This window comes from Mustelus asterias, chromosome 11 (genome assembly GCF_964213995.1).
Source record: "Mustelus asterias chromosome 11, sMusAst1.hap1.1, whole genome shotgun sequence".
Classification (NCBI taxonomy): Eukaryota; Metazoa; Chordata; class Chondrichthyes; order Carcharhiniformes; family Triakidae; genus Mustelus; species Mustelus asterias.
Genome location: NC_135811.1, coordinates 44,527,591 through 44,552,081, shown reverse-complemented (window position 1 = coordinate 44,552,081; position 24,491 = coordinate 44,527,591). Strand labels below are relative to the sequence as shown.

At 39.4% G+C, this 24,491-nt stretch overlaps 1 protein-coding gene across 3 annotated transcripts; it reads left to right on the top strand.

Annotated features, from left to right (window-relative positions):
* The first annotated feature begins 533 nt into the window (after window positions 1-533).
* Window positions 534-23,071, top strand: LOC144500486 (zinc finger protein 518A-like). 3 transcript variants are annotated; one of them, XM_078223477.1, is made up of 4 exons: window positions 534-644; window positions 2,200-2,272; window positions 8,586-8,730; window positions 15,223-23,071. In XM_078223477.1, the coding sequence occupies exon 4, from the start codon at window positions 15,361-15,363 to the stop codon at window positions 20,806-20,808; it is 5,448 nt and encodes a 1,815-aa protein (XP_078079603.1). In that variant the 5' UTR covers window positions 534-644; window positions 2,200-2,272; window positions 8,586-8,730; window positions 15,223-15,360; the 3' UTR covers window positions 20,809-23,071. The 3 variants fall into 3 exon arrangements, with proteins under 3 accessions (XP_078079603.1, XP_078079605.1, XP_078079604.1); XM_078223478.1 differs by lacking the exons at window positions 534-644; window positions 2,200-2,272 and adding an exon at window positions 936-1,210; XM_078223479.1 differs by lacking the exons at window positions 2,200-2,272; window positions 8,586-8,730.
* The last annotated feature ends 1,420 nt before the right edge of the window (window positions 23,072-24,491 follow it).

The following is a 24,491-nucleotide window of genomic DNA, read 5'->3' as shown; positions in this document are numbered from 1 at the left end:
GAGCTCCCATTTCTATATATCTGCAATGTGAATCAGAAGAGCTCCCATTTCTGATATCTGCAATGTGAATCAGAAGAGCTCCCATTTATATGTCTGCAATGTGAATCAGAAGGGTTCCCATTTCTATATGATATCTGCAATGTGAATCAGAAGAGCTCCCATTTCTATATGTCTGCAATGTGAATCAGAAGAGCTCCCATTTCTATATATCTGCAATGTGAATCAGAAGAGCTCCCATTTCTATATGATGTCTGCAATGTGAATCAGAAGAGCTCCCATTTCTATATATCTGCAATGTGAATCAGAAGAGCTCCCATTTCTATATGATGTCTGCAATGTGAATCAGGAGGTCCTGTGAACAGTCATCCATCAGTACTTTCAAAAATAGAATCGTTTGCTGCAGCTTCAGGTTTGACACTTAAAAAATTGCGGTTTGGTGTGCAACATTCAAACAGGAAGAGTAGCAGCGATTTGCCGGAAGTTGCCTGTAAGGTACCATCACCCACCCACAGCCCGGCAGCTCCTTCCCTTAGCCCAGGGCCGCCGCTCGGCCGCAGGAAGCCGGCGTCTCCACGGCAGCGCAATGCCCGGATGGAACTGTCATGGCGGCTGATAGTGACCCTCACATTAATTTTCCCAAAATGGTAAGAATATGGCGAATTCCGTTTATTTTTAAAAAATATATATATACACATATAATAAAAAATAAATAAACCCACCAGGTTAACAAAGTGACAAGAGGGAGGGAAGCTAAATCCCTTCACTCCCTATCCACGCGAAGGCTGAGGAAAATGTCGGCTCGCTGGCAGCGGCCGCGGGCGGAGGACATTTTCGGGCTGAGAACAAATAGTGCGGCGGATAAACCGTCGGGAGGCGCAGATCCGTGGAGGCCCGGGGTCGGGTGGACGGGGAGGGAGCTTCGGCGTCGCCGCAGGAGTTTAAAACGCCGCTTGGAGAGTTCAGAGCGCCGGGCTAAAGGCAAATCCACCGACCGGTTTTTAAATCCGGCGTTGGTGTATACGTGCGCCATCTTGACGGTGCGGGTAAATAGATTTCTATTCGGGATTTTCGGCCTCCCACCGAGCCCTGTAGATTCACTCAGGATACTCCCAATTACAAAATATAAAACATACACCCCGCGCCTTTCAGAGTATTCCAGTCTCCGTTGTAGTCCAACCTTCAAAGCATTTAACCGCCGAATACCCCTCATGTAAGTAGCTGGATCTGAATTGTACTTTATTCGCCTTGAAATGGTCTCAGTTTAAAATTTTCTCTGTAGTTCGTTGGTCGTTTTGTGTGCGACACGTGTAAAACAGTGAGCAGGGCTGATGAAAAATATCCGGCGTTTCGGCATTTAAAAAAAATGTGGCTGTCTAAATAATAAATTTGTTGAGTTGCTACCAAACTCGGTGTTATATATTGGTGGTCTTGTAACTCGATTCATTTCCACCAAAATCCCACGTTTTGGCATTGTTTATAACGTTGGGATATTTGTGCAGTTTTTATTGTCCATTTCTATAGGGAAGTGATGTTAACCTGAAGATTTGGCTATTTTATCACCATTGTTGACTAATGTTGACAACGAGCATCTTAAAATAGTTAAAATGTTGGACTTTTTCTTGCCAATACTCTTTTACATTGGTTTTAGCAAAGAGGTGTGAGAATTTAATTTATTGAGCTGAACAGTCTGGAATTTTTCCAAAGAGCCAATGAGGTTGCACTCTTATCCTTGCTCCCCCACCCCCTCCCAAAAGGAAATTAGCATCGACATTATTGGATTACCTATAATCTTTTCTGCTAGAGTTGAACACTGCTATACAATGCCTTGATTCAACATCACTTTGGTTACTTGGGGGTGAGAGAATTTTTCACTTCTCTCTTTCCTCCACCCTTTATGGTCTAGAAGCTCCTGTCACACCCATAGCACACATGAGATCAAGGAACTTCACAGAGTAAACAAATCTTTATTCCAAACAATTTGGAGCTTTTGTTATCTCTAGACTTCACTATTCCAAAGCTTTTCTGCCCAGCTTCCCATCTCTGCCCCCTCCCCTTTACTTAACTGTTGTCTGAAACGCCCTTGCCCACATCCCAACTTGTGCTAAGACCTGTTCACCCGTTATTTCCCTATGTTTGCTCACCTCCGTTGATTTCTGGTTGAGTAGTGTTTCAATTTTAAAAATTCATTCTTGTTTTCAGATCCCTTGTTTCTTGTGTTTATCAGCTGCCCAGCCCAACAATAACCTCTCTCTCCACGCTGCCCCACCCCAAGGTATCTATACTCCGCCAATTCTTTTGCGTCCCTGATTTTGACCACATTCTGTAACATTGGTTATCATTTCTTCAACGTCTTTAGATTTTGTTTCCTCCTCTAAGACGCTCCATTAACTTGCCTCTTTCATCAAGCTTTTGGTTATCTGCACTGATGTCTCTCTTTGTGGCTCTGTTTCAAACTTTTGAGAATGTTTCTGTGAAACTTTGCAGGACATTTTGCCATATTATAGGCACTATATTAATGCAAGTTGTCATTGTTATGCCACTAAGTAGTATAAAAAGTGTAAGTTCAGGCTAAAGACTGAAATGTTAGTGTTTTCAAGTTGCTGATGAACATTTAAAGTTGGTTATTCAAAAAATTGGATTTGCATGAAAACTCACCAGTACGTATTGCTTCGAATAGAAATGTTATTAATTTCTTGAAAATAGTGTTAAAGGTTTCTCAATGGAGCAGGATCTTTTGCTAAAATGGAATCCATTGCATGCAATGAGGTATCTTTACATGAAGCATTTTTGTGTGAGAAATAGCCTCCAAATGCTTGTTTAGAATACTTGACTGGATCAAATACTACTCAAATTATTTTTATATACTGCCTCTATCTGAAAAAAGTTCGTTCTTCCCTTAATTCTGAAGCAGAATCATAATCAAAACAGGTTCTGGCATGTTAGATGTCTGTGCTGTTAAAATTATAGAGTAAAGCTTGCACATCTCTCTTTTCTTTAAGGCAAGCAATCTGATAATAGGGATACCTTGATTCCTAGGTATAGAATCATACAGTGCAGAAGAGGCCCTTCGGCCCATCAAGTCTGCACCGACATGTGAGAAACACCTGACCTCCCACCTAATCCCATTTACCAGCACTTGGCCCATAGCCTTGAATGTTATGATGGCCCAAGTGCTCATCCAGGTACTTTTTAAAGGATGTGAGGCAACTTGCCTCATCCCCTAAACCTCCTGCCCCTCACCTTGAACCTATGTCCCCTCATGACCTCCCCTTCAACTAAGTGGAGCAGCTGTCCATATCCATTCTGTCCTTGCCCCTCGTAATCTTGTATACCTCGATCAGGTCGCCCCTCGGTCTTTGCTCCAACGAAAATGACACAAGTCTATCTAACCTCTCGTCATAACTTAATGTTCCATCCCAGGCAACATCCTGGTGAATCTCTGCCTCCAGTGCAATCACATTCTTCCTATAATGTGGCAATTAGAACTGCAAACTTTAGCTGTGCCTCACTTAAGTTCTATACAACTCCAACATAACTCCCTGCTTTTGTACTTGAGGATTGTGTAAAGTGCTTCAATTACACAGAAAATTAATTGTTTAATGTTTTTGTTTTAAAACTAGTTTTGGTGTATCACAAAATGTGAGTTGCTTTAGAGAATTTGAAGGCGCAATTGTCCAAGTCTTCAAAATATTGATTGCCTTACGGTCCTTGGGCCTGCCTGAATATAGTTGGAGCCAATGTTCTTTTCTGGTATCAAGTTCACTTTGTTGTGGGATTACAATACCTTTCTGAATACTTCCATTATTAAAGTAATAAGAGGAATCATTGCTAAGTGATAGCATGTGCTTATCTATTTTGCAAGGAGCAACCAGTAGAACAATATCTGCTTTTCAGCTTTTAAATATTGAAACTTATTACAAATGAACAATGATAGCAATTTCATCTTCCTTATTTCTCTGCTTGCCTGAATATATAGTGATCCCCAGGAAGCATGTTTTTTTTCAGGTGAAAATAGGCACAAAGACCTTGCATAAAACAAGATTGTTTACACTTGTTTGCTATTAGTTGGTCACGAAAGATGTGATGAATAAAACTAGCAGCCAATCATAACTAGCAGTTGAGTGTCTGTGTAAGAGAACACTTCTGAATTCTGAAAAGTTTTAAAATATTCCTGAAAATAATACTGTTGTCGAAGTGCCTATCTTTTAAAACTTGCATTTTCTTATATTTTCCATCTGACTGGGTTGGGAAGCTAGGAGGGGTGGATAAGAGTACTAGCCATCCTCTGACTTTGATTAGCTTGCTGATTTCCAATGAGATTTGGGTTGGTTGTGAAGTTATTTTTAATTGATATGAAAGGAAATAAGCCAATCCAGCAAATCTGTGCTACCATGCAGTACATTCAATCAAAGTCCTTTATTCAAATCCAGCAGATTGGAAAGTGAAAAGAGAACTGGATTCATTTGGACACGAGGAGGGAGAATGGGGATGGTGTGAAGTAGTGTCCCATAATCATTTTTCTGCTGCTCTGACCCAGTTCCATCTCTGGGCCTATTACATGAGGTAATGTGACTCCATGGAAGGCAATACTGAGTTCCTTCTGGGTGAGGGGCTGGACAAAGTGGAAGTTATTTCTGGTTTAATTGAGGTTTTTACCCCATTTTGATAAAAGGGTGGGAAAATATGGACGATTTCCCATTTACATTGATTGAGCTCTTGGTCCATGGTGACTGGTCCAGATTGCATGCTTTCTTCGATCCAACTACTGCTGCCATATTCTTCATTTTACTTTGATATTCTGTCCACTTCCTCCTCCCACAGTTTTTATATTTAGTGGTAGCTCGTGCTCTTAATTTAAACTTGCAGCTACCTCCTTTAATATTCAGCGTATCAGTAAACTTTGCTTTTAAGTGGGTTGTATTTGTGGCTTTCGCTTACCTGTGAATCTTTTTTCTTCATGCTTTTTGCTATTGTGTTATGTTCTAGTTTATTCTTCGTTTTCAACCTTGCTAATAATATGCTGGCAGCTTCTATATTGTTTTATAGTATAATGCCATATATTTTTTGAAAGCAAATATATTTCTAAATTGTATAAGTTTTGATTCAATATACAACACTTGAGATATATTTATTGAATCTAAAAATTATTTCCCTTCTATCCTCCCCCATCTTATTTCTTCTATGCTTATTTTGGATTTTTTATGGCAAAAGATTATCTTCATTGGCAAATGAGTTGTCTGTTAATATTTTTTAATATAGGTTTAACAAGGTACAGAATGAAGCTACTTAATGGAACAGTCATTTAAAATGTGTACTAAAGTCAGATAAGTAGGTTTTATGGAATTTTTAATCTAGGGGTTTACTAATAAAAGGTTTTTTGTCTCCTAATGCCCATTATTCCTGGATGGCTTTTTCTTACCCCCCCCCACATTCATGGGATTTGGATGTTGCTGGCAAGACCAGCAAAAATTGGATGTTGCTGGCAAGACCAGGAATTTTTGCCAGTTCTTAATTGCCCTTGAGAGTGATGATGAGCTGCCTTTGAATAATAATACTTCCACAGTTCTGTTGGGGAGGGCCAATGACGATGCAGGAAAGGCACTAGATTTCCAGGTAGTGGAAGGCATATACCTCTGCTGGCCTTGTTCTTTTAGACGATAGATATCTCAGATTTTGGGAAGAAGATTTGGCAAGTTGCTGCTGTGACTCTTGTAGAAGGTATGTCCTTGCAGTCCTACTGTGCTAGTAACCAGATCTTCCACTTCCCACTTCTTCATAGATGTTGCTGGACTCGGCCGGGGCATTGAGTTTAAAAATTAGCACGTCACGTTGCAGCTTTATAGAACCTTAGTTAGGCTGCACTCAAAATATAGTGTTCAATTCTGGTCGCCACACTACCAGAAAGATGTGGAGGCTTTGGAGAGCGTACAGAAAAGATTTACCAGGATGTTGCCTGGTATGGGGGGCATTAGCTATGAGGAGAGGTTGAAGAAACTTGGTTTGTTCTCTCAGGGGTGAACTGATAGAAGTCTACAAGATTATGAGGGGCATGGACAGAGTGGATAGTCAGAAGCTTTTTCCCAAGGTTTAAAAGAGATGTACAAGGCAAATTTTTTACACAGAGGGTGGTGGGTGCCTGGAACTCTCTGCCGGGGGAGGTAGTGGAAGCAGATACGATAGTGAGTTTTAAGGGGCATCTGGACAAATACATGAAAAGGATGGGAATAGAGGGATATGGTCCCCGGAAGGGTAGGGGGTTTTAGTTCAGTCGGCAGCATGGTCGGTGCAGACTTGGAGGGCCGAAGGGCCTGTTCCTGTGCTGTAATTTTCTTTGTTCTTTGTAACAATGGGAATTAATCTTTAAGGTGGATGAGGTGCCCAACAAAAGGGGTGCTCTGCCTTTTATTGTTTTGACCTTGGGTGTTGTTGGAGTTGTGTTCATGTAGAAGGTTGTTCCATCATGCATGTAATTTGTGCCTTTAGTTGATGGACAGAATTTTGGGAGTCGAGGTGAGTCACTTGCTGCAAAATACCATACCTTATTTCATGAGTCACAGTATTTATGTGCCTTGACCTGTTATGTTTCTAGTAAGTAGTGTCCTTTTGCTGTTGATGGTGGCAGATATGATGATGGTAGTGTCATTGACTGTCAGGTGGATATGATTGTTGAAGCTGCTCTTTGCTTGGCATATCAATGGTATAAATGTTATTTCCCATTTATCAGCCCAGGCTTGAATGTTGCTTTGGTCTTGCGGCACGCAGGTATGGACTGTTTTTTGTGTGAATGGAACTGAAATCATTAGGAAATATCTGTACTTCTAATCTTATGTTGGAGGTGGGGGTCATTGAAGCAGCTGATGGTCCTAGGTACAGGAACTCCTGCAATGATGTTGTGGGCCCTCCGGCAATCACAATTGCTGCCTTCTGTGCTTGATATCTCACCAGCCAGTTTTCCTCATGATTCTCAATGACGTTAATTTTGCTAGTGCACTTTGATTCTGTGATCCATCAAATGATGATTTGACTTTGACAGCTGCCACATTATCATGGAATTCAACTTTTTTTGTCCATGTTTTGACCAAGGCTGTAATTAGTCTGGAGCCAAGTGGTAGAACTCAACCTGTGTGTATTCATGAGCTGGTTATTTTTGAGTATATGCCATTTTTGTAGCACTGAACAAGACCTATCATCACTTAGCTAGTTGAGAGTAGATTGATGATATGATAATTGGCCAGACCCGCTTCTTCTGGGCAGACTTACCAGGGCAGTTTTGTAGTCTTGTCAAATAGATGCTAGTATAGTAATTCTGCTGAAGCAGTTTTGCTTAAGACACAGCTGGTACTGAAGCACAAATTTTCTGCACCATGGCTAGGTTATGGCTATAAGTCCTCACCATAGCTAATATACTCAGCTGTTTCTTTATCACATGAAATGAATTGAATTAGCTGAAGATTGGATTTTGTGGACATCTTGGGAGGAGGCAAAGTTAGATCATCCAATGGCAGTTCTGGCTGAATCCAATTACTGGGGTCTTTTTCTTTGCATCTTTGTTCTGGATTCTGCCATCATTGAGGATGGGGATGTTTTTGGGGCTTCCTCCTCCTGTGTAATTGTCCACCACCATTTGTGCCTGCAAGAGTCAGGGCTGCAGAGTTATGTGAGGATCCATTAGCTGTGGACTCACTTGGCCCTGGGTATTGCAAGTTGCTTCCTCTATTTAGCATGTTTGTAGTCCAGTGTTCTACCTTTATGGTTTAGCACCTCTTTTCATGTATGCCTGACGCTGCCTCAGGAATGCTCTTCAGCACACAGCATTAAACTTGAGTTGGTCCTCTGACTTGATGGTAATGCTTGAAACACTGAACTATGAGGTTATAGGTTATGGTTGAATACAATTCAGTTGCTGATGGTCAAAGTGCCTAATGGATGTCTAGTTTTGAGCTGAGATCTGTTCTGATTCTATTCCATTTAGCATGATGGGTGGGTAGTGTTACACAATATGACGGTGTTTTCATTGTGAAAATGGAACTTTATCTCCATGAGGAAAATGCATTGGTTTACTTCTACTGATGTCATGGACAAACACATCTTTGACAAGTAAATTCGTGAGTATGCGATAAAGTAGTTTTTTCCCTCTTGGTTCTTTCACCACTAGGTCTAGTCTGGCAGTTATGTCCTTCAGAGCTGGATATGCTGTATTGCTACCATGCCACGCTTGGTAATTGACATTCAGGATCCCACCCAGAGTGGATTCCATGTGCTCCTAACCCTCAGTCAGTGCTTCTTCAAAGTCGTGTTCCAAATTTATCAGCCTAAGCAGGAGATTTAGAAAATTGCAATTTTTAATCTTTCCTTCCAAATTGGATGATAGTTTTATTGATAATCCTGGTGAATCACTGGGGAATAATTCAGAGGAACAGGTGTTCCATTTGCTGGGAACGTACTAAAAAAACACTTTTTCACTGGAGCAGGCAGTCAGGTGAAAGGTTAATTTCACGGACACTGCCTTACCAGCTCAACATTCCAGTATTTTCTATGATTTTAAAAATTTCCAGTATCTGCAGCATTTTCTCTTTTTTTTTCAGCTTATCGTCTAGGCTTGTCCAGAAAAGGAAAGACTTGCTCAATTTGAATCCAGTGTTGGCCAGAACAGGCTGAGAAAACCTGATGGGAAAAGTGTGGTGTATTTTTATGTTTTCTTGTTTGAGTTCTGTGATTAGTTGAATTAAGGTGAGATTTGATTTAATATTACTTTATACATTCATTGTTCATTGGTTGTCTATAAAATGCAACTCAATGGTTTATATCTGACTTCATCTCTGAAATGTTTTAGCATCTTTGGAAGGATTCAAGAAGTATAATCGGGAAGTAAAAAGGCCAATGTTAATTATCAGTTATATTATGTATTGGGCAGCGTGGCCACACTCTTGAACCTAGGTTGTATGTGTTAAAATGGAGATGTCAAGCCAGATGATGAAGTACGCAATATGACATGGATCTTTTCCTTGTCTCACAGTTTATTCACAGGATGCAACCTTGTAGATCTCTGCCTCCTAATTCCTACCCCAGTGTTCCAGTTATGTGATAGCGGTCCTTAATCAAGAATGTCCATTAATTGTGTATCTTCAACAAACCATTAACAGATTCCCCTTTCTTTCTTGCAGAAAAATTGAAAACATACTTGACGTACAAAGCAATACAAAATGAGTTTCCAAAATTTTTATCTTATCATAACCCTAGATGCCACTTTTCTAGAATGACTTGTGTTCGCCCATTTTATTTTTAGAAATCTCAGCAACATCTCTCCTCAGCTTTCTCTCAGTGACACGTTTTGTTGAATGAGCAGTTAGCCAAATGAGAGTGGTTGTTTACGTATCATTCTACAAGCAAACTTTTCTCAGAATACACCTTGGACAGGATTTCCTATATTCAATAAAGACAATCCATTATCTATTGCCTCTAATAGTGCCAGTGTTTCTGCAGCTAGGGTGCTTTTAACCCTTTAAAAAATATTTCTTGACTTCCCAGGCTAAGGGACAACACCAGTAACATTATAGATCCATCCAGAAGATTGGCATGGGAAGCATCCCTAAAAATGGACTAACCTTGTATCTTTTGGGTCACTCAAGGCAAGAAAATGGAGAGTGCATTACTCTGAATTAAATTTTAAAGATTTTATTTGTTTTCAAAACCACTTCAACTGAGTGTGTTGATTGTACCAAGTTTCAATAGGTCATAACTAGCACCAAATGTTTGAGTGCAAAGACAGTTTAACTGTCCAATCAAATAATGCAAGATGATCTTTGTGAGGATCTGGATCTGGCCCAATTTAGTTGTGACATGATTAACATTTTCTAGAAATGATTGATTCGAGGTTGCTCCTGTCTTCAGTGTTGATCACTACACTGTTGATATTTTCACACACATTTGTCATTGGCCTCCCCCATTGTTAATTAGGAATTTAGTTGTTTCCCTCCAATTCTGGTTCCTATCTATTTTTCCATGATTTTATCCACAATCTTTCATTTGCCATGCATTACTGTAGAGAGACTGAATCTGGTTGCCATGTCTATAAAATGTAAAATGTTTCTATCCTTGTCCCACACCTTTAAATCTATAGCTACAGTGCCATTAACGTTTCATGCTAATGGGAAAACTTGCAATAGGCTTCTAATTCTTGCATATTACATTTTGAACTAATCTCTTCAATAAGTCATCAAGTATCTTGCATTCTTTAGACTTTTTAACCTGTGATGAGGGATGTGCAAATTGTCGATGTAACTTTAAAGCAATTTGCTTTTCCCCTCAAATTTCTATCCTATGATGCTATTAATACCACTAACATTGATTAGAGATGCTAGGTTTTGTTAAAGGGATGCAATAATGTCCTGATTGGGTGAATTGCAAAATTTACTGACTTGTTCTACACCCAATTTCGTTTGCCTTTTTTTAATGAATGGCTTGCTCAGCAGCTAGGGCGACTCACTAGATGCTACATCTGTACTAATGTAAAGTGATTTACCCTATCTACTCTACAAGTAATCACCACTTTTTTCATGGCATCCCCATACCTGAAGCATATGAATTTAGTAGGAGTCGGCCCCTTGAGCTTGCTCCACCATTCAATAAATCATCGCTGATCTGATTGCAACCTCAACCCACATTCCCGCCTACCCATAGCACCATAGAATGGAACCATACAATCCCTACAGTGCAGAAGGAGGCAATTTGGCCCATCGAGTCCGCACAGATTCTCTGACACAGCATCTTACCCAGACCCACCCTATCCCGTAACCCCACATGTTTACCAAGGCTAATCCAAGGCTTACTTTTCTTGGGACACTCAGGGGAAATTTAGCATGGCCAGTCCACCTAACCTGCTCAACTTTAGACTGCGGGAGGAAACCTGAGTATCTGGAGGAAACCCATGCAGACACTGGGCGAATATGCAAACTCCACACAGTCCAGGCCAGAATTGAACCTGGGTCCCTGGTGCTGTGAGGCTGCAGTACTGTGCCACCATGTTGTCAACTTTGGTTTACTACCAAAGTTTCTGACGTAGACCTCATCATCTGGTTTGAACTGCCTCTCTTTGGCATAGTAGTCGTGCCCCTCCACCTGCTTCCCTTGTCTCCCAATCAGTTTCGCTTTGCAATCTGGATGAAGCAGATCCAGATGAGACTTCGGCCTTCTACCTAGTAAATTATAGCGTGATACTGAAATAAAAATCTTGAGAGCTTTGTTCATAAAGTATATCTGATACCCCAATAACCTTTCACCCCCTTATCAAGGATTTCTCTACCTCTGACTTAAAAGTATTCCATCACCTGTTGAGGAAGAGAATTCCAAAGATTCACAGCCTTCAAAAAATAATTTCCTCGTTTGTCTTAAATGGATGACCCCTTTATTTTTAAGCAGTGACCCCTAGTTCCTGATTCTCCCACAAGAGGAAACACCTTTTCCACATCCACCTTGTCAAAATCTTTCAGGATCATATATTTCCATCAAGTTGCCTCTTCCTCTTCTAAACTCCAGTGGATGCAAACTTAGGTTTTTCTTTTTCATCTTAAGAAAACCTGCCCATTCTGTTAATTAAAGATAACATCAGGGTGGTAGTGATAGACGATATAGGCTCTAAGGCGCATAATGTGGAATCATTGTGGGTGGAGATAAGGAATAGTAAGGGGAGAAAGTCACTGGTCGGGGTGCTCGATAGGCCCCCAAATAATAACTGAGGTGGGTCGGGCTATAAACAAGCAAATAATGGATGCGTGCAAAAACGGAACCGCAATAATCATGGGGGATTTTAACCTGCATATTGATTCGTTGACTCAAGTCGGACGCGGTGGACTTGAGGAAGAGTTCTTAGAATGCTGTCGGGATAGTTTCCTCGAACAGTATGTTACAGAACCTATGAGGGAGCGAGTTATCTTGGATCTGGCCCTGTGTAATGAGACAGGTAAAACTAATCTTCTTGTGAGGGATCCTCTTGGAATGAGTGATCACAATACGGTTGAATTTCTAATACAAATGGAGGGTGAGAAAGTAGGGTCCCAAACCAGTGTCCTCTGCTTGAACAGAGGGGAGTACAATAGGATGAGGGCAGAATTGGCTAATGTAGACTGGGAGCGCAGACTAGTTGGTCGGACAGCTGAGCAACAGTGGCGGATTTTTAAGGAGATTTTTCTCAGTACTCAGCAAAAATATATTCCTGTGATAAAGAAGGAATGTACGAAAAGGGATAACCAGGCGTGGATAACTAAGGAAATAAAGGAGAGTATTAAATTTAAAAACCGATGCGTACAGAGTGGTCAAAACTAGTGGGGAATTAGAAGATTGGGAAAGCTTTAAAAAACAACAAAGGACTACTAAGAAAATGATAAAGAAAGGAAAGATAGATTATGAAACTAAACTAGCACAAAATATAAAAACTGATAGTAAAAGTTTTTACAAATATATAAAAAGGAAAAGAGTAGCTAAAGTAAATGTTGGACCCTTAGAAGACGAGAAGGGGGATTTAATAATGGGAAACGAGGAAATGGCCGAGGCCTTAAACAAGTTTTTTGTGTCGGTCTTCACAGTAGAGGACACAAATAGCTTACCGAAAATTGACGGTCGTGGGACTATAGGGGGTGAGGTCCTTAAAACTATTACTAAAGAGGTCGTGCTTGGTAGGCTAATTGGACTAAAGGTTGACAAGTCTCTGGGCCCGGATGGAATGCATCCCAGCGTACTGAAAGAAATGGCAAAAATAATAGCAGATGTGTTGGTTGTAATTTATCAAAATTTGCTGGACTCTGGGGAAGTGCCGGCTGATTGCAAAACAGCTAATGTGATGCCACTGTTTAAAAAAGGAGGTAGACAAAAGGTGGGTAACTACAGGCTGGTTAGCTTAACGTCCATAGTTGGGAAATTGCTGGAATCCATCATTAAAGAAGAAATAGCAGGACACCTGGAAAAAAATGGTTCGATCAAACAGACGCAGCATGGATTCATGAAGGGAAAGTCGTGTTTTTATGATTTTTATGAAGATGTAACAAGTGCAGTTGACAGAGGGGAACCAGTGGATGTGGTGTTTTTAGATTTCCAGAAGGTGCCTGACAAAAGGTTGCTGCAGAAGATTAAGGTACACTGAGTTGGGGGTAAAGTGTTAGCGTGGATTGAGGATTGGCTATCTAACAGGAAGCAGAGAGTTGGAATAAATGGGTGCTTTTCTGGTTGGCAGTTGGTGACTAGTGGCGTGCCGCAGGGATCGGTGCTGGGGCCTCAGCTGTTTACCATATACATAGACGATCTGGAGGAGGGAACCGTGTGTAGGGTAACAAAGTTTGCGGATGACACAAAGATGAGTGGGAAAGCGAATTGCATGGAGGATGCGGAAAGTCTGCAGAGAGATTTGGATAGGCTAAGTGAGTGGGTGAGGATCTGGCAGATGGAGTATAACGTTGACAAGTGTGAGCTTATCCACTTTGGAAGGAATAATAGTAAAATGGACTATTATTTAAATGGTGAAAAATTACAACATGCTACTGTGCAGAGGGACCTGGGGGTCCTTGTGCATGAATCGCAAAAACTCAGTTTGCAGGTGCAGCAGGTGATCAAGAAGGCAAATGGAATGTTGGCCTTTATCGCGAAGGGGATGGAGTATAAAAGCAGGAAGGTCTTGCTGCAATTGTACAAGGTACTCGTGAGGCCGCAACTAGAGTACTGTGTGCAATTTTGGTCCCCTTATTTGCGGAAGGATATATTGGCCTTGGAGGGAGTACAGAGAAGGTTCACCAGATTGATACCGGAGATGAGGGGGTTATCTTATGAGGAGAGATTGAGTGGATTGAGCCTGTACTCATTGGAGTTTAGAAGGCTGAGGGAAGATCTTATAGAGACATAAGATAATGAAGGGGCAGAGAGATTCTTTCCACTTAGAAAGGAAACAAGAACTAGAGAACACAGCCTCAAAATAAGGGGGAGCCAGTTTAGAACAGAGTTGAGGAGGAACTTCTTCTCTCAGAGGGTAGTGAATCTCTGGAATTCTCTGCCCATTGAAGGAGTGGAGGCTACCTCGTTAAATATGTTTATGTCACAGGTAGATAGATTTTTGATCAATAAGGGAATTAAGGGTTATGGGGAGCGGGCGGGTAAGTGGAACTAAACCACTATCAGATCAGCCATGATCTTATTGAATGGCGGGGCGGGCTAGATGGCCTACTCCTGCTCCTATTTCTTATGTTCTTATTCTAGGTATTAGTTTAGTAAACCTTTTCTGAACTGTTTTCACACTTGCATCCTTCCTTAATGAGACCAATACTCCAGCTGTGGTCTCACCAATACCCTATACACTTGAAGTATAGCCTCCCTACGTTTGTATTCAATTCCCCTTGCAATAAACAATAACATTCAATTAGTTTTCCTAACTACTTGCTGTACCTGCATACTAGCCTTTTGTGATTCATGCACTCGCGACACAAACATTCCTCTGCATCTCTCACCATTTAGATACTAAGCTTTTTTTTATTCTTCCTGTCAAAATGGACAATTTCACATTTTTCCATCTTTGCTCACTCACTTAACCTATTTTTATCCCATTGTAGCCGTCTCCTGCCCTCTTCACAACTTACTTTTCTACCTCTTTGTATCATCAGCAGATTTATTAACTGTCATTTGGTCCCTTCATCCAGGTCATTTATATAAATTGTACAAAGCTGCTGCCCCAGCACTGATCCCTGTGGCACACCATTCGTTGCACCTTGCCAACCAGAAAATTACCAATTTATGCCTTCTGTTTCCTGTTCGCTAGCCGATCTTCTAGCCATGCCATAATGTTATCTCTTATACCATGAACTTCTATTTTCTGCAATCACCTTTGATGTAAGCAAGCAAGTAGAACTTTCATATTCCTTGAATTTACTTTGATCCTTACTAAATGAATCCAAATACAATTTCAACAAATCTGTTCCACATATTGTGGACATGCAACCACTGTCTCAATATGCCGCAATTAAATAAACCTGTGACTGGTAGACTCGTTACCAGCCTGAAGCTGCTTATGACCAGTACAATTCTCTCAGACTGATCAATATTGGAAGCTTTGGTGTCAAGCATCACTTCAAGCCCCATTGTTCTATTTTAGACAGATTACCGCATAATGGTTCATCGAATTATATCACTGTAGCTGTTGTTCATGAGAATTATTTTGTTGAAAAGTATTTTTTCTTTATTTTACAGAATTATCATCACAAGTTTTGCCTGACATAAATTCTGAAGATGTGGCCTTTCTTGTGACTTGCAGCAATTGGAGAGAAGGCTTCTAACAGCATCATTGTTTCTACAGCATCATTGATTAACATTCCACAAAATTGAAATATGCAATCCGACCCAAGAAATTTTGCACAACTTTATGAAGCAAATACTTTTACAGATGCAAATAGCAAGATGTATTGTAGAAAGAAACAAAGTTTGCCTGCAGGAATTTGTTTGCAAGAGGACAAAGAATCTGTAGCACAAAAATGTGTACAAGTTTCATCTATACCTTCAGTGACTGCGAATAAACATATGAATAAGCAGCCGTGGCAAGAGTTGAAATTCAAACTTAAAAATGCAAAAGTTGTTCTGTCAAGATTAGATGTGAAAAAAAACATCTCTCCATACGTGCTTGTAAATCAAAGTAAAACATCACGAAGTCGATGCCAGACTGCAAGAAAATCCTTGAGGGGAGAAAAACTAGCTCAGGTGAACCATCGGATTATTTCTTTTGAGGATAGTTCTGTGCAGCAGTCATTGGGTGAGACATCTAAAACTTCCGAGGGGAATACAAAAACTGTATTAGTAAAGGTTCTACGTTTTAGCTGTGCAAAATGTAAAGATGGTGCTGAATACAACCCAAAACAGTTACTGAAGCATTATCAGGAGTTGCATGCTGCAGATTTACCTGTATATCCCTGTGAGTTGTGTAGTTTTACTGCTAATGATTTTCAGACACTAAGTCAACACCGACTGAAACATCGTACTCCTCTTCTTAAGTGTGAAGTATGCAATGATGGTAAAGTGTATACTCTACAAGAACTGAGAAAGCATTTAAATTGGAAACATGGTGTAAATGGTAATTTTCGTTGTGAAAAGTGCCGATTTTCTACTAAGGATCAAGGCACATTTATTCAGCACATTCACCGACATGATGTGATTCAGTACAAATGTGGTAAATGTGAGCATGTAAGTTACACAAAAGGTGAGTTTCAAAGACATCTTGTTGTACACACAGGTGCTTTTCCTTTTTGCTGTCAATACTGCAAATACGGTGCAACACGTAAAGACTACATTATAAAACACATTAATGCTGTCCATAAGGGTCTGACAGAGGGTAGCAGTTCAAAAGCAGAAATGGATCCATGTCAAAAAGGAAAATTGAAGACCACGGTGGGTCTGAAACTTGTTCTGAAACGATACAAAATTGGGGTGTCTCGGAAAGCACAATGGAGAAAAAAAAAGCAAAACCTGTATTTGGTACCTACAAAGGATAATGCTACAAGCTCTGATGATGCAACAAAGGAATTCAGCCATCCAGTACAACAGTCTTCACCAGCTGCAGATATATGTTTGAATGAAGTAGTTAGTACTACAGATATTAGTGTTGAGAAAGATGACATTTCAGGACCAAAGCCAACGGATTCTACTAGCTCTTCACAACCGATGACAGATGTACGTGGTTCTAATCAAATAGGCAGTAAGTTAATCTCTCGAGCACCTTTTGTAATATTAAAGCAGAATCAGTTATCAGTGCCATCTAATTATAGTGCTCAATTTATGGGCTTCAGAGTGGTAAATGGTAAGCAACATTTAGTACTAAGGCTCATGCCTACATCTAAACAAAATTTAAATGCTTCAAATTCGCAAACCCAAGCCAGTAATGACAACTCTGTATGTTTGTCTCAGAATGCAGGAAATTCCAATGTTAGATTACTTGATGCAAACACATCAAGTGTGAATGCACAATCCATTAGATCATCAAATACTTTCACAAATCAGCCTCGTGCATTTATCATCATGGACAGTTCTGTGGAATCAAAGATGCAGACTGTAGGATCACAGGTGTCACACATACCTTTAAAAAATGGTAAATTTACTCAGGTTAAAACACAAGAGCCATTGTTTGCAGGCGTAAGCTCATCTCAAACAGGAAAATTATTATCAACTTCTTCATTGAATCCAGTTGTGACTGCAGTAAATAAGGGTGTGCCCGATAACCAGGTTGTACAGAACAAAATTGCAACTTCAGAAAAATCTTCAGTTTCAAATAGTAGTCCAACACCGTTTCCCACAAAGGAGTTGCAGTGCTTAAATGAGCAGATATCTGGTGGAAAAAATGTGTCCCAGTCAGATTGTGATGCCTCACTACAATCCATAAAAGGCACCCATTTGCCTTTTATTCACAATTATGCCAAGGTGAACATTCCTACTTCAGAACAATCTGATAGTTTGATAGTACAAAGAGATATTTCAAAGACAAGTTCCTTTAATCCTGAATTGAGCTCTGGAAAGCCAAAAGAAGCTAGTGCAATTCAAGTGTCGGATCTTCAACAGTTGCAATGTATTGCACCTTCTCAAGCCTCTATAATTCCAAAATATGGCCTATTAAATGGAAACGTTTCAACTTCCAGCAAGCCATCAGTGACAAGCAATCCTTCCCACTTGTTGCTTGGGTGTCAAAATCAAGGTGGCCAAGGTTTGAATGAGCTTAGTTCACCTATACTTCTGCAAATGCTGGAACCTTCTGAAATAGTTAACGAAGAATCTGATGCAGAAAGCAAATTGGTGTCCTCAACAGCATCTTCTACACAATGCACAAGTTCTGCTGCATCAAATAGTAGTTTCCTTTTTGCTTCAAGCGAAACGGGAGCTGAAACTCTAAATGCACAATATAATGAACCCTGTAATAATTCTATGGTTGACTATAATCTTAATTCTTGCAATGAAGTATTAAACAAAACTGCTTCAAAACAAAGTATCTGTCCCGTCAATGTAAAGGAACCTAACCAAGTTAATGATAAGTGTTTGTATAATTTAAATAACCTGCATGCTACAGAAATACCAGTATCCGACAATTGTCAGTCTGAAGTGGTGGCCGAAGTGTTAGAAGATGTCACGGAAAGTGTCACTGAAAGGGAATTCAGACATGTTTGTGAAAGTGTCCAAGATTGTGCGACAGTACAGAGTCAACAAGAACTTGGGCAATATAATAGTAATTGGTCTTCAACAGATTTGACTCATGGCTCAGAGGCAGATGACAAATTTCAAAATACAGAAGAGGATGAAACTATTTTTGCCAATAATGTAGGTTCACAGGAAGAGATCCTGCATTGCTGTAGATCAGAATCCTTTTTAGAAAAATCAGATTGCTTGAGGAAACCAGATGTAGAGATGATGGACTATTATGCCAAAGATGACATGAATCATAGTATCTCTGCAGAAAACTTTTATGAAGAGCAAGTTAGTGATTCTGATGACAAGATGTCCCCGGTGATGCCCAGAATTACATCTGTGTTCTCGTTGCAGACTGGGGATGGAATGAGTTGCTTGGCTCCGGAAGAAAATCAGTTATTACTTGATGCATTGAAGAGCACCTCCGTAGTTGGTGATGAAAATCCTCGCACTGAACCACAGTGTCCTAAAAGTAGTCCAACTGGTTTTCTAGAGACACAGACTAGTGCACATATTACAACAAACAAAATGGCTTTGCATAATTATTCCATGAAGGAAGAATCTGAGGCTGTGCAGGTGGATGCTCTAAATGATAGCTGTGTTTTAGATAATGATAAATATCTCGGTGACCATGGTATGCTGCAGCCTGTATCGCCAACTATATCAAGCAGTTGCATGCAACCAAATGGCGAAAGACTGAGCACATTGTTAAAGACTCATTCTGCTGAAATAATTAACCAGCAATTAATAAAGGATGCAATTCGTACCACTGCTAATGGGGGCAGTAACTCATCTGTTGCACTTTTGGGACCCTTGCGTCTTGCTGGCATCACCAAGCCGGTTTTAGTCCAACCATCGCAGAAAGGATCTGCAGTTCCCTTACATTTGACACAACAATCCCGATTACAAGTAGTTTCTGGGACACCAGTTCCACAGGCAAAAGTTGTTACTGGAAACTCTGCCACTCTGTCAGATAAAGGGCCTGGCTTGATACTTACTTTCAGTAATGGAACACTTGGTGCAGTTGCTAGCATTGTTTGTGGTGGTAACTCTCAGATATTGGATAGTACACGTGCCAGTGTACCAGGACAAGCACCTGACAAAATTAGACACAATATATGTTCAATAACAAGTAGTTCCAGACTCGGCTGCATGAAGACCACACCGGTAAACGTTTTGTCTTCCAAAGACACTTTACCTAAAGATCCGGTTTCTGCAGTGTTTGATCATCATTCTTATGCAAAGCTTGCTTTTGATTTGAATGACAGCCATACATCTGAGAGAGGTTCATTAAATGTAAATGGTCCAGATGCAGACCTGATCAGTGAACCACTTGAAAATGTAAAATCATCAGTATTAAATAATTCGCTGTCATTTCCAGTGAGACAAGAGCCTGTTTTGGGTAGTGAGGACACACAGACAAGTATTGCAAATGAATCAGACCAACAAACTGTTGTGCTTCAGTGTATTGTGCAGAAGAAGCCTACTGGGGTTACAAGTGAGGATACAGTGGTAAATTCTAGTTCTGTGTCTGAAGAAAATGGACCACTTAAGAAGATTTTTTTGAGATTTATTAAAGGTCCTAATGGGGAGTCGGGAATGAAGAGCAGCCAAGTCCTGAACAATTCGGTGGCATTTCACAACAATGCAGCAGGCAACCTGACTAAACCTTTACAGCAACCAAGACAGGCTGTATTGATTACTGGTAGCTCTCCATGTATCTTACTGCCAGTGAATAAATCTGTGCCCTTAACTCCTGCAAATGGCAACATCCCTCCCCAAATCAGTGCTCAGGCTTCCTTTAAGCTTCCTATTCTTCCAGCTGTCCGGAGTTCATCTATTCGTTCTGCTGAGAAAAGAAATACTAATAAAGCCTCTTCAGTTACTTCACAAAGATCTGCAACAAAGTCAAACTGCCGATGGGATGATGAGAAATCTGATGAGCTGTGGCAACCACGGAAGTCATGTAATGAAAATCTTGTATTCAGATACAGCAAGCGACTAAAAAAAAAGTTGGAGAATTCTGAAAATGCACCAAAAACAGAAGCCAGTAGGTTTAGTGAACTTAAAGAAACAGAGGAAAGAAAGAGAATGAAACCTCCTGAAGTTAACAATATGGCACCTAATTGTAGAATTGTGAAAACCTTAAGACTTGTACCTTTTGATCATGGGCAGCTTGTTAGATGCCCTAGAAGAAACCAGCCTGTGATAGTGCTTAACCACCCTGATGTTGATGTCCCTGAAGTGATTAATGTCATGAAAACCATTAAGAAGTGCAGCGGAAATGTTCTCAAAGTAGTTTTATCAAAAAGAACAATCTGTGCTTTGTTGAACCCTTGCAGCAATATGCAAGTAGCTGCAAAGGGGCTCCTCATCAATCAATGCAAAAAGATGAAACCAGTGAGCCCTGTGAAAGAAAGATATGTACTAAAATTAAAGTTGAAGAAGACGAGCAAGAACAATTATCAAATTGTGAAAACTGTTTCAAATAAAACTATTGAAGCTAAGTTTAGCTGCTGGTTTTGTGGTCGCGTATTTGAAAACCAGGAGGATTGGGTGGGTCATGGTCAACGACATTTAATGGAAGCTACGAGGGACTGGAATAACTTGACTTGATGGTGGATGAAATGTCTGAAAAAATCCAAGAATCTGATAGTGATTTGTGATCTCCATGTATGTCCACATAAACACTAATGCCGCACTTCAATTAATGTGAATTTATTTGAGGGGAGCCGTTCAGGGCATTTTCTTCTGGAATGAGAGAAAAGTGTCACACTTGAATGTACTAAGGCTTTTATAGAATGTTAGCAATGTTTTCATGTTTTGAACTGTTTAAACAGTGGCTCTGGCATGGTATTGGAATTTACCCAATACCATAAATAACTGAATAAATGCACTCTTCAGAATCACTTCAGAGAATTTGATGTAAATAACTTTAAGTTTTTTATTTTGACTTCAATAAGGAGGGGTATTACTGTTTAATGTGGTATAAGTGTATTGTATGTTATAGATGAGAATTTTGGTTCAATCAATTGTTATTTACCCTAATTACACACACACTGTTTAGCGCAGTTTGTGTCTTGGACTCTAGCAAAGACAATCATTTGTACTTCTAACCACTGTTTGCTATATGATGAGAATAAGTAAATGATTAAACAAACCTTTTAGATTTAGAAACGGTCGCCTCCGTTTTCTGCTGTCCTCTATGTAGTGTATTATAACAAAATGTAGAACATACTTGGTACCTTTTTTCATTTAATACATTTATTTTGTACCTTTTATGTACCATGCAGTGAGGTAAGCAGAGCATTTGGAATAATTCAGGTATTTGATGTCCCTTTTACTGTTGTTAATGTCAATAAGATATCCATGACCATAAAGTGAACCAGAATTTTGCTGGGATATATTTTGAGGTGCACACTTTTCAGAAGCTCTATCACTGTCGGATGCTGCAGTAATCGCATAAAGCTGCAATTCGTTTTTTTGCATTCCTCATATAGCCCTAAAGGAGGGCTGGAGAAGGAAATGTATTGTTAAACTTGTAAAGATCCATCAATAGCAGTTTCAGTTCATTCTTTTTTCAAATTAGTTCTTAAAACTGAGATGACTATAAAATAGCCCACTGAAGGGAATAGAGCCTTGGAAATGTTTGCTGGACCGTGTTGGCTGTAAGTTCAATACGTAGCAGGTGTAGAGTTATTGCAAGGTTATGGCCAAAGAGGAAGACATTGGGACTAATTGGATAACCCTTTTAAAGAGCAGAATTAACTGAAAAGCCTCCTTCAGTGCTGGGATGCAGTGATTCTATGACACCATAAGGTGTACAAATCAATGAAAGGGATGAGGTCTCACATTTTATAAAGATCAGGATGGGTGCAGACACCAGATGCCGATGTCCATTCCAGGTACAGAAAAGTTCTGGCTGGTTTGCTCATTTAACCAATGCACTGTTTTCCACCTCTTCAAACTAACAGAAGATGCCTGTGTAGAAGAGGGAGTTATGGATGAAAAAAAGAGGTAGGTTTGTATATAGTTCCTTTCTGGTAACATCTAGAAAAAAAAATATGAATGCAGTTTGCATCTTTTGTATTCTTATATTTGGAGTAGCTGCTTGCAGTTGAGTCTGGCCTGCTTGTTATGTTTAAAATGTGCATTTATTGAATAATCTGTCCAAACTGTTATCATAAGTTCAACTGTTTTCTTCCTGTGCAGACTAAATTGACTGTGAAACACTGAAAACCTGTGCAGTGGCAAAATTTATACTGTTCAGAGTAGAATACAGTTCAACAATCTGAAGTTAGTATTCCATGTAGAATTTCTATTATTCCTGCAGATGTGCTAAGATACTAGTAGTTCATTAGGTATCTGATATTTTGAAGTGATAATATTACAAAAATGGTCTATTTTTCTATTCCTTAATTGTAAAACCATGCCTACTTGTAAAGAAAAAAACCTGTGTTTTTATAAAGAAGTATAAAAAAGGCAAATATTTATGTAACATGAATAACTTGGGTTATATTTTTACATTAATGGTTCTTTACTAAGCAGTTTATAAATTAATCGCTGGTTTTGAAACATCACTTCAATTGACTGGTAAATGCACCAAACGGAATAACTTAGATATGAAATATGTTTAATATGGATATTTTTCTTCAGTTTTTGGTATGTGTTTATAAATAAACCATTGCTTGCTGGAGCTGAAATTGAATTTTTTTTTGTATATTGGAAATGGATTTGAGTAAGTTCCAAATAACCAATGTCAAAACCTTAAAACAAAACATTTTATAGCTATGCACTACCAATATTTGGTTATTTCTTCCAAGGTCAGCTTTTACAAATGCACGCTATTTTAAATACATCTATGTACATTTTCTTCAGAAATAAAATTAATTAAAACAACTTTGTGATTTTTGTTCTCTTCCTACCTGTCATAGCCATATACATTTAAAATACCTATTAAAATATAATAGTGAAATGGATTGCACCTGTTATTTTGGGTTTACAGGAACGTAGACTACACTAAATTTCAGATGCACATTGCAAAATTTATTATGTGACTACACTTAAATGAGAATTCTTGTATATTAGGTCTACTGTAAAAATGGTCATATATTGGTTTTACATCAAGAATATAAGAAAAAAAATGTTTTTAGAACTTGAAGGACTAGTAAAGATTATTGATGTTTCAGTTCCTGTAGCTATAAAATGCCTTTGTCCATGAAACGTTTCCAACTGTTCTGTAAATTTTTCATGTACAAGTTGATGTCTGGGATCCATAAACTGGCGTTAAGCTTTTTCTATAAAATACTGAGCTGTGTTTTGCTTCCGATTTCCAGGAAATGCAAGTGTTTTCATTTTTTTACTTTTCAAAATTTTTGATCATGACATCAGGTCCAGTTGCCTCATTTGACAGTTAATTCGATATATTTACCACGCTTTAACGAGTTAAATAAGGTGGCTTATGCCACCGCGTCTAGGTGTAAATATATGTCTGTATGCAATCTGTTGCTGTATTTATTTGCACGATTCCTCTTAGAATCTGGAATGAATCTGGAACATTCTAAAATTATCCCATAAGACTTTTTGACTCGTGTCAAAATTCCCAGTCTTTGTAGCTTGTCTTCATAACTCCAGATAGCTGATTTTGCTACACGCTTACCAGTGTTTGTCTTTCTCAAAATGTGATTAGAATTTGATGTAGTGTTGTTGGTGGGAGAAGAGGAGCCATCTGTGCAAATCCCCCACCCTACCACCACAAAGCCCAACATTTGTCTTGCTCTTTACTGTTGCTGCACATTGGTTCGGGGATCTATTCATCTTTACAGTATCAAATTTCTCTTGTTTCCTCTTGGAGAATAATCCAATCTAACTTTTTTCTCCTATTTGAAAACTTTTCGCAAACTCCTCAACTTTGTATTTCTCCTACAGCTTGTCAACTTGGTATCCAGTCTACCAAAATCCTGTTTGATAAGTCTGTTCCCTGCATGCTGGCACTGGTTGGAGAAAGGGTGGGGGTTGGCTTCCTTCAATGCCTTCAACCTGTCCAACACCTATATCAATTACAAGTATGTTTGAGATTTTCTATAACAAAATGATCATTCTTCCTGAATAGTAGGAAAGCAGGTTAGTTTTGAAATATGTTGCAAATTATATGAAGAACGGTAAAAGCACTTTTTCATTTTTAAGGTAAGCTAAGAGATCTGCAGGAACAGAGGAATCTTGGTGTAAATGTACATAAGTCATTGAAGATGGCAGAGCATTTTTGAGAGTAGTTAATAAAACATATAGTATATTGGGCT

Bases quoted from the DNA above. Each gene is read 5' to 3' on its own strand.
- LOC144500486 (XM_078223479.1), top strand. From the start codon at position 15,361: ATGCAATCCGACCCAAGAAATTTTGCACAACTTTATGAAGCAAATACT.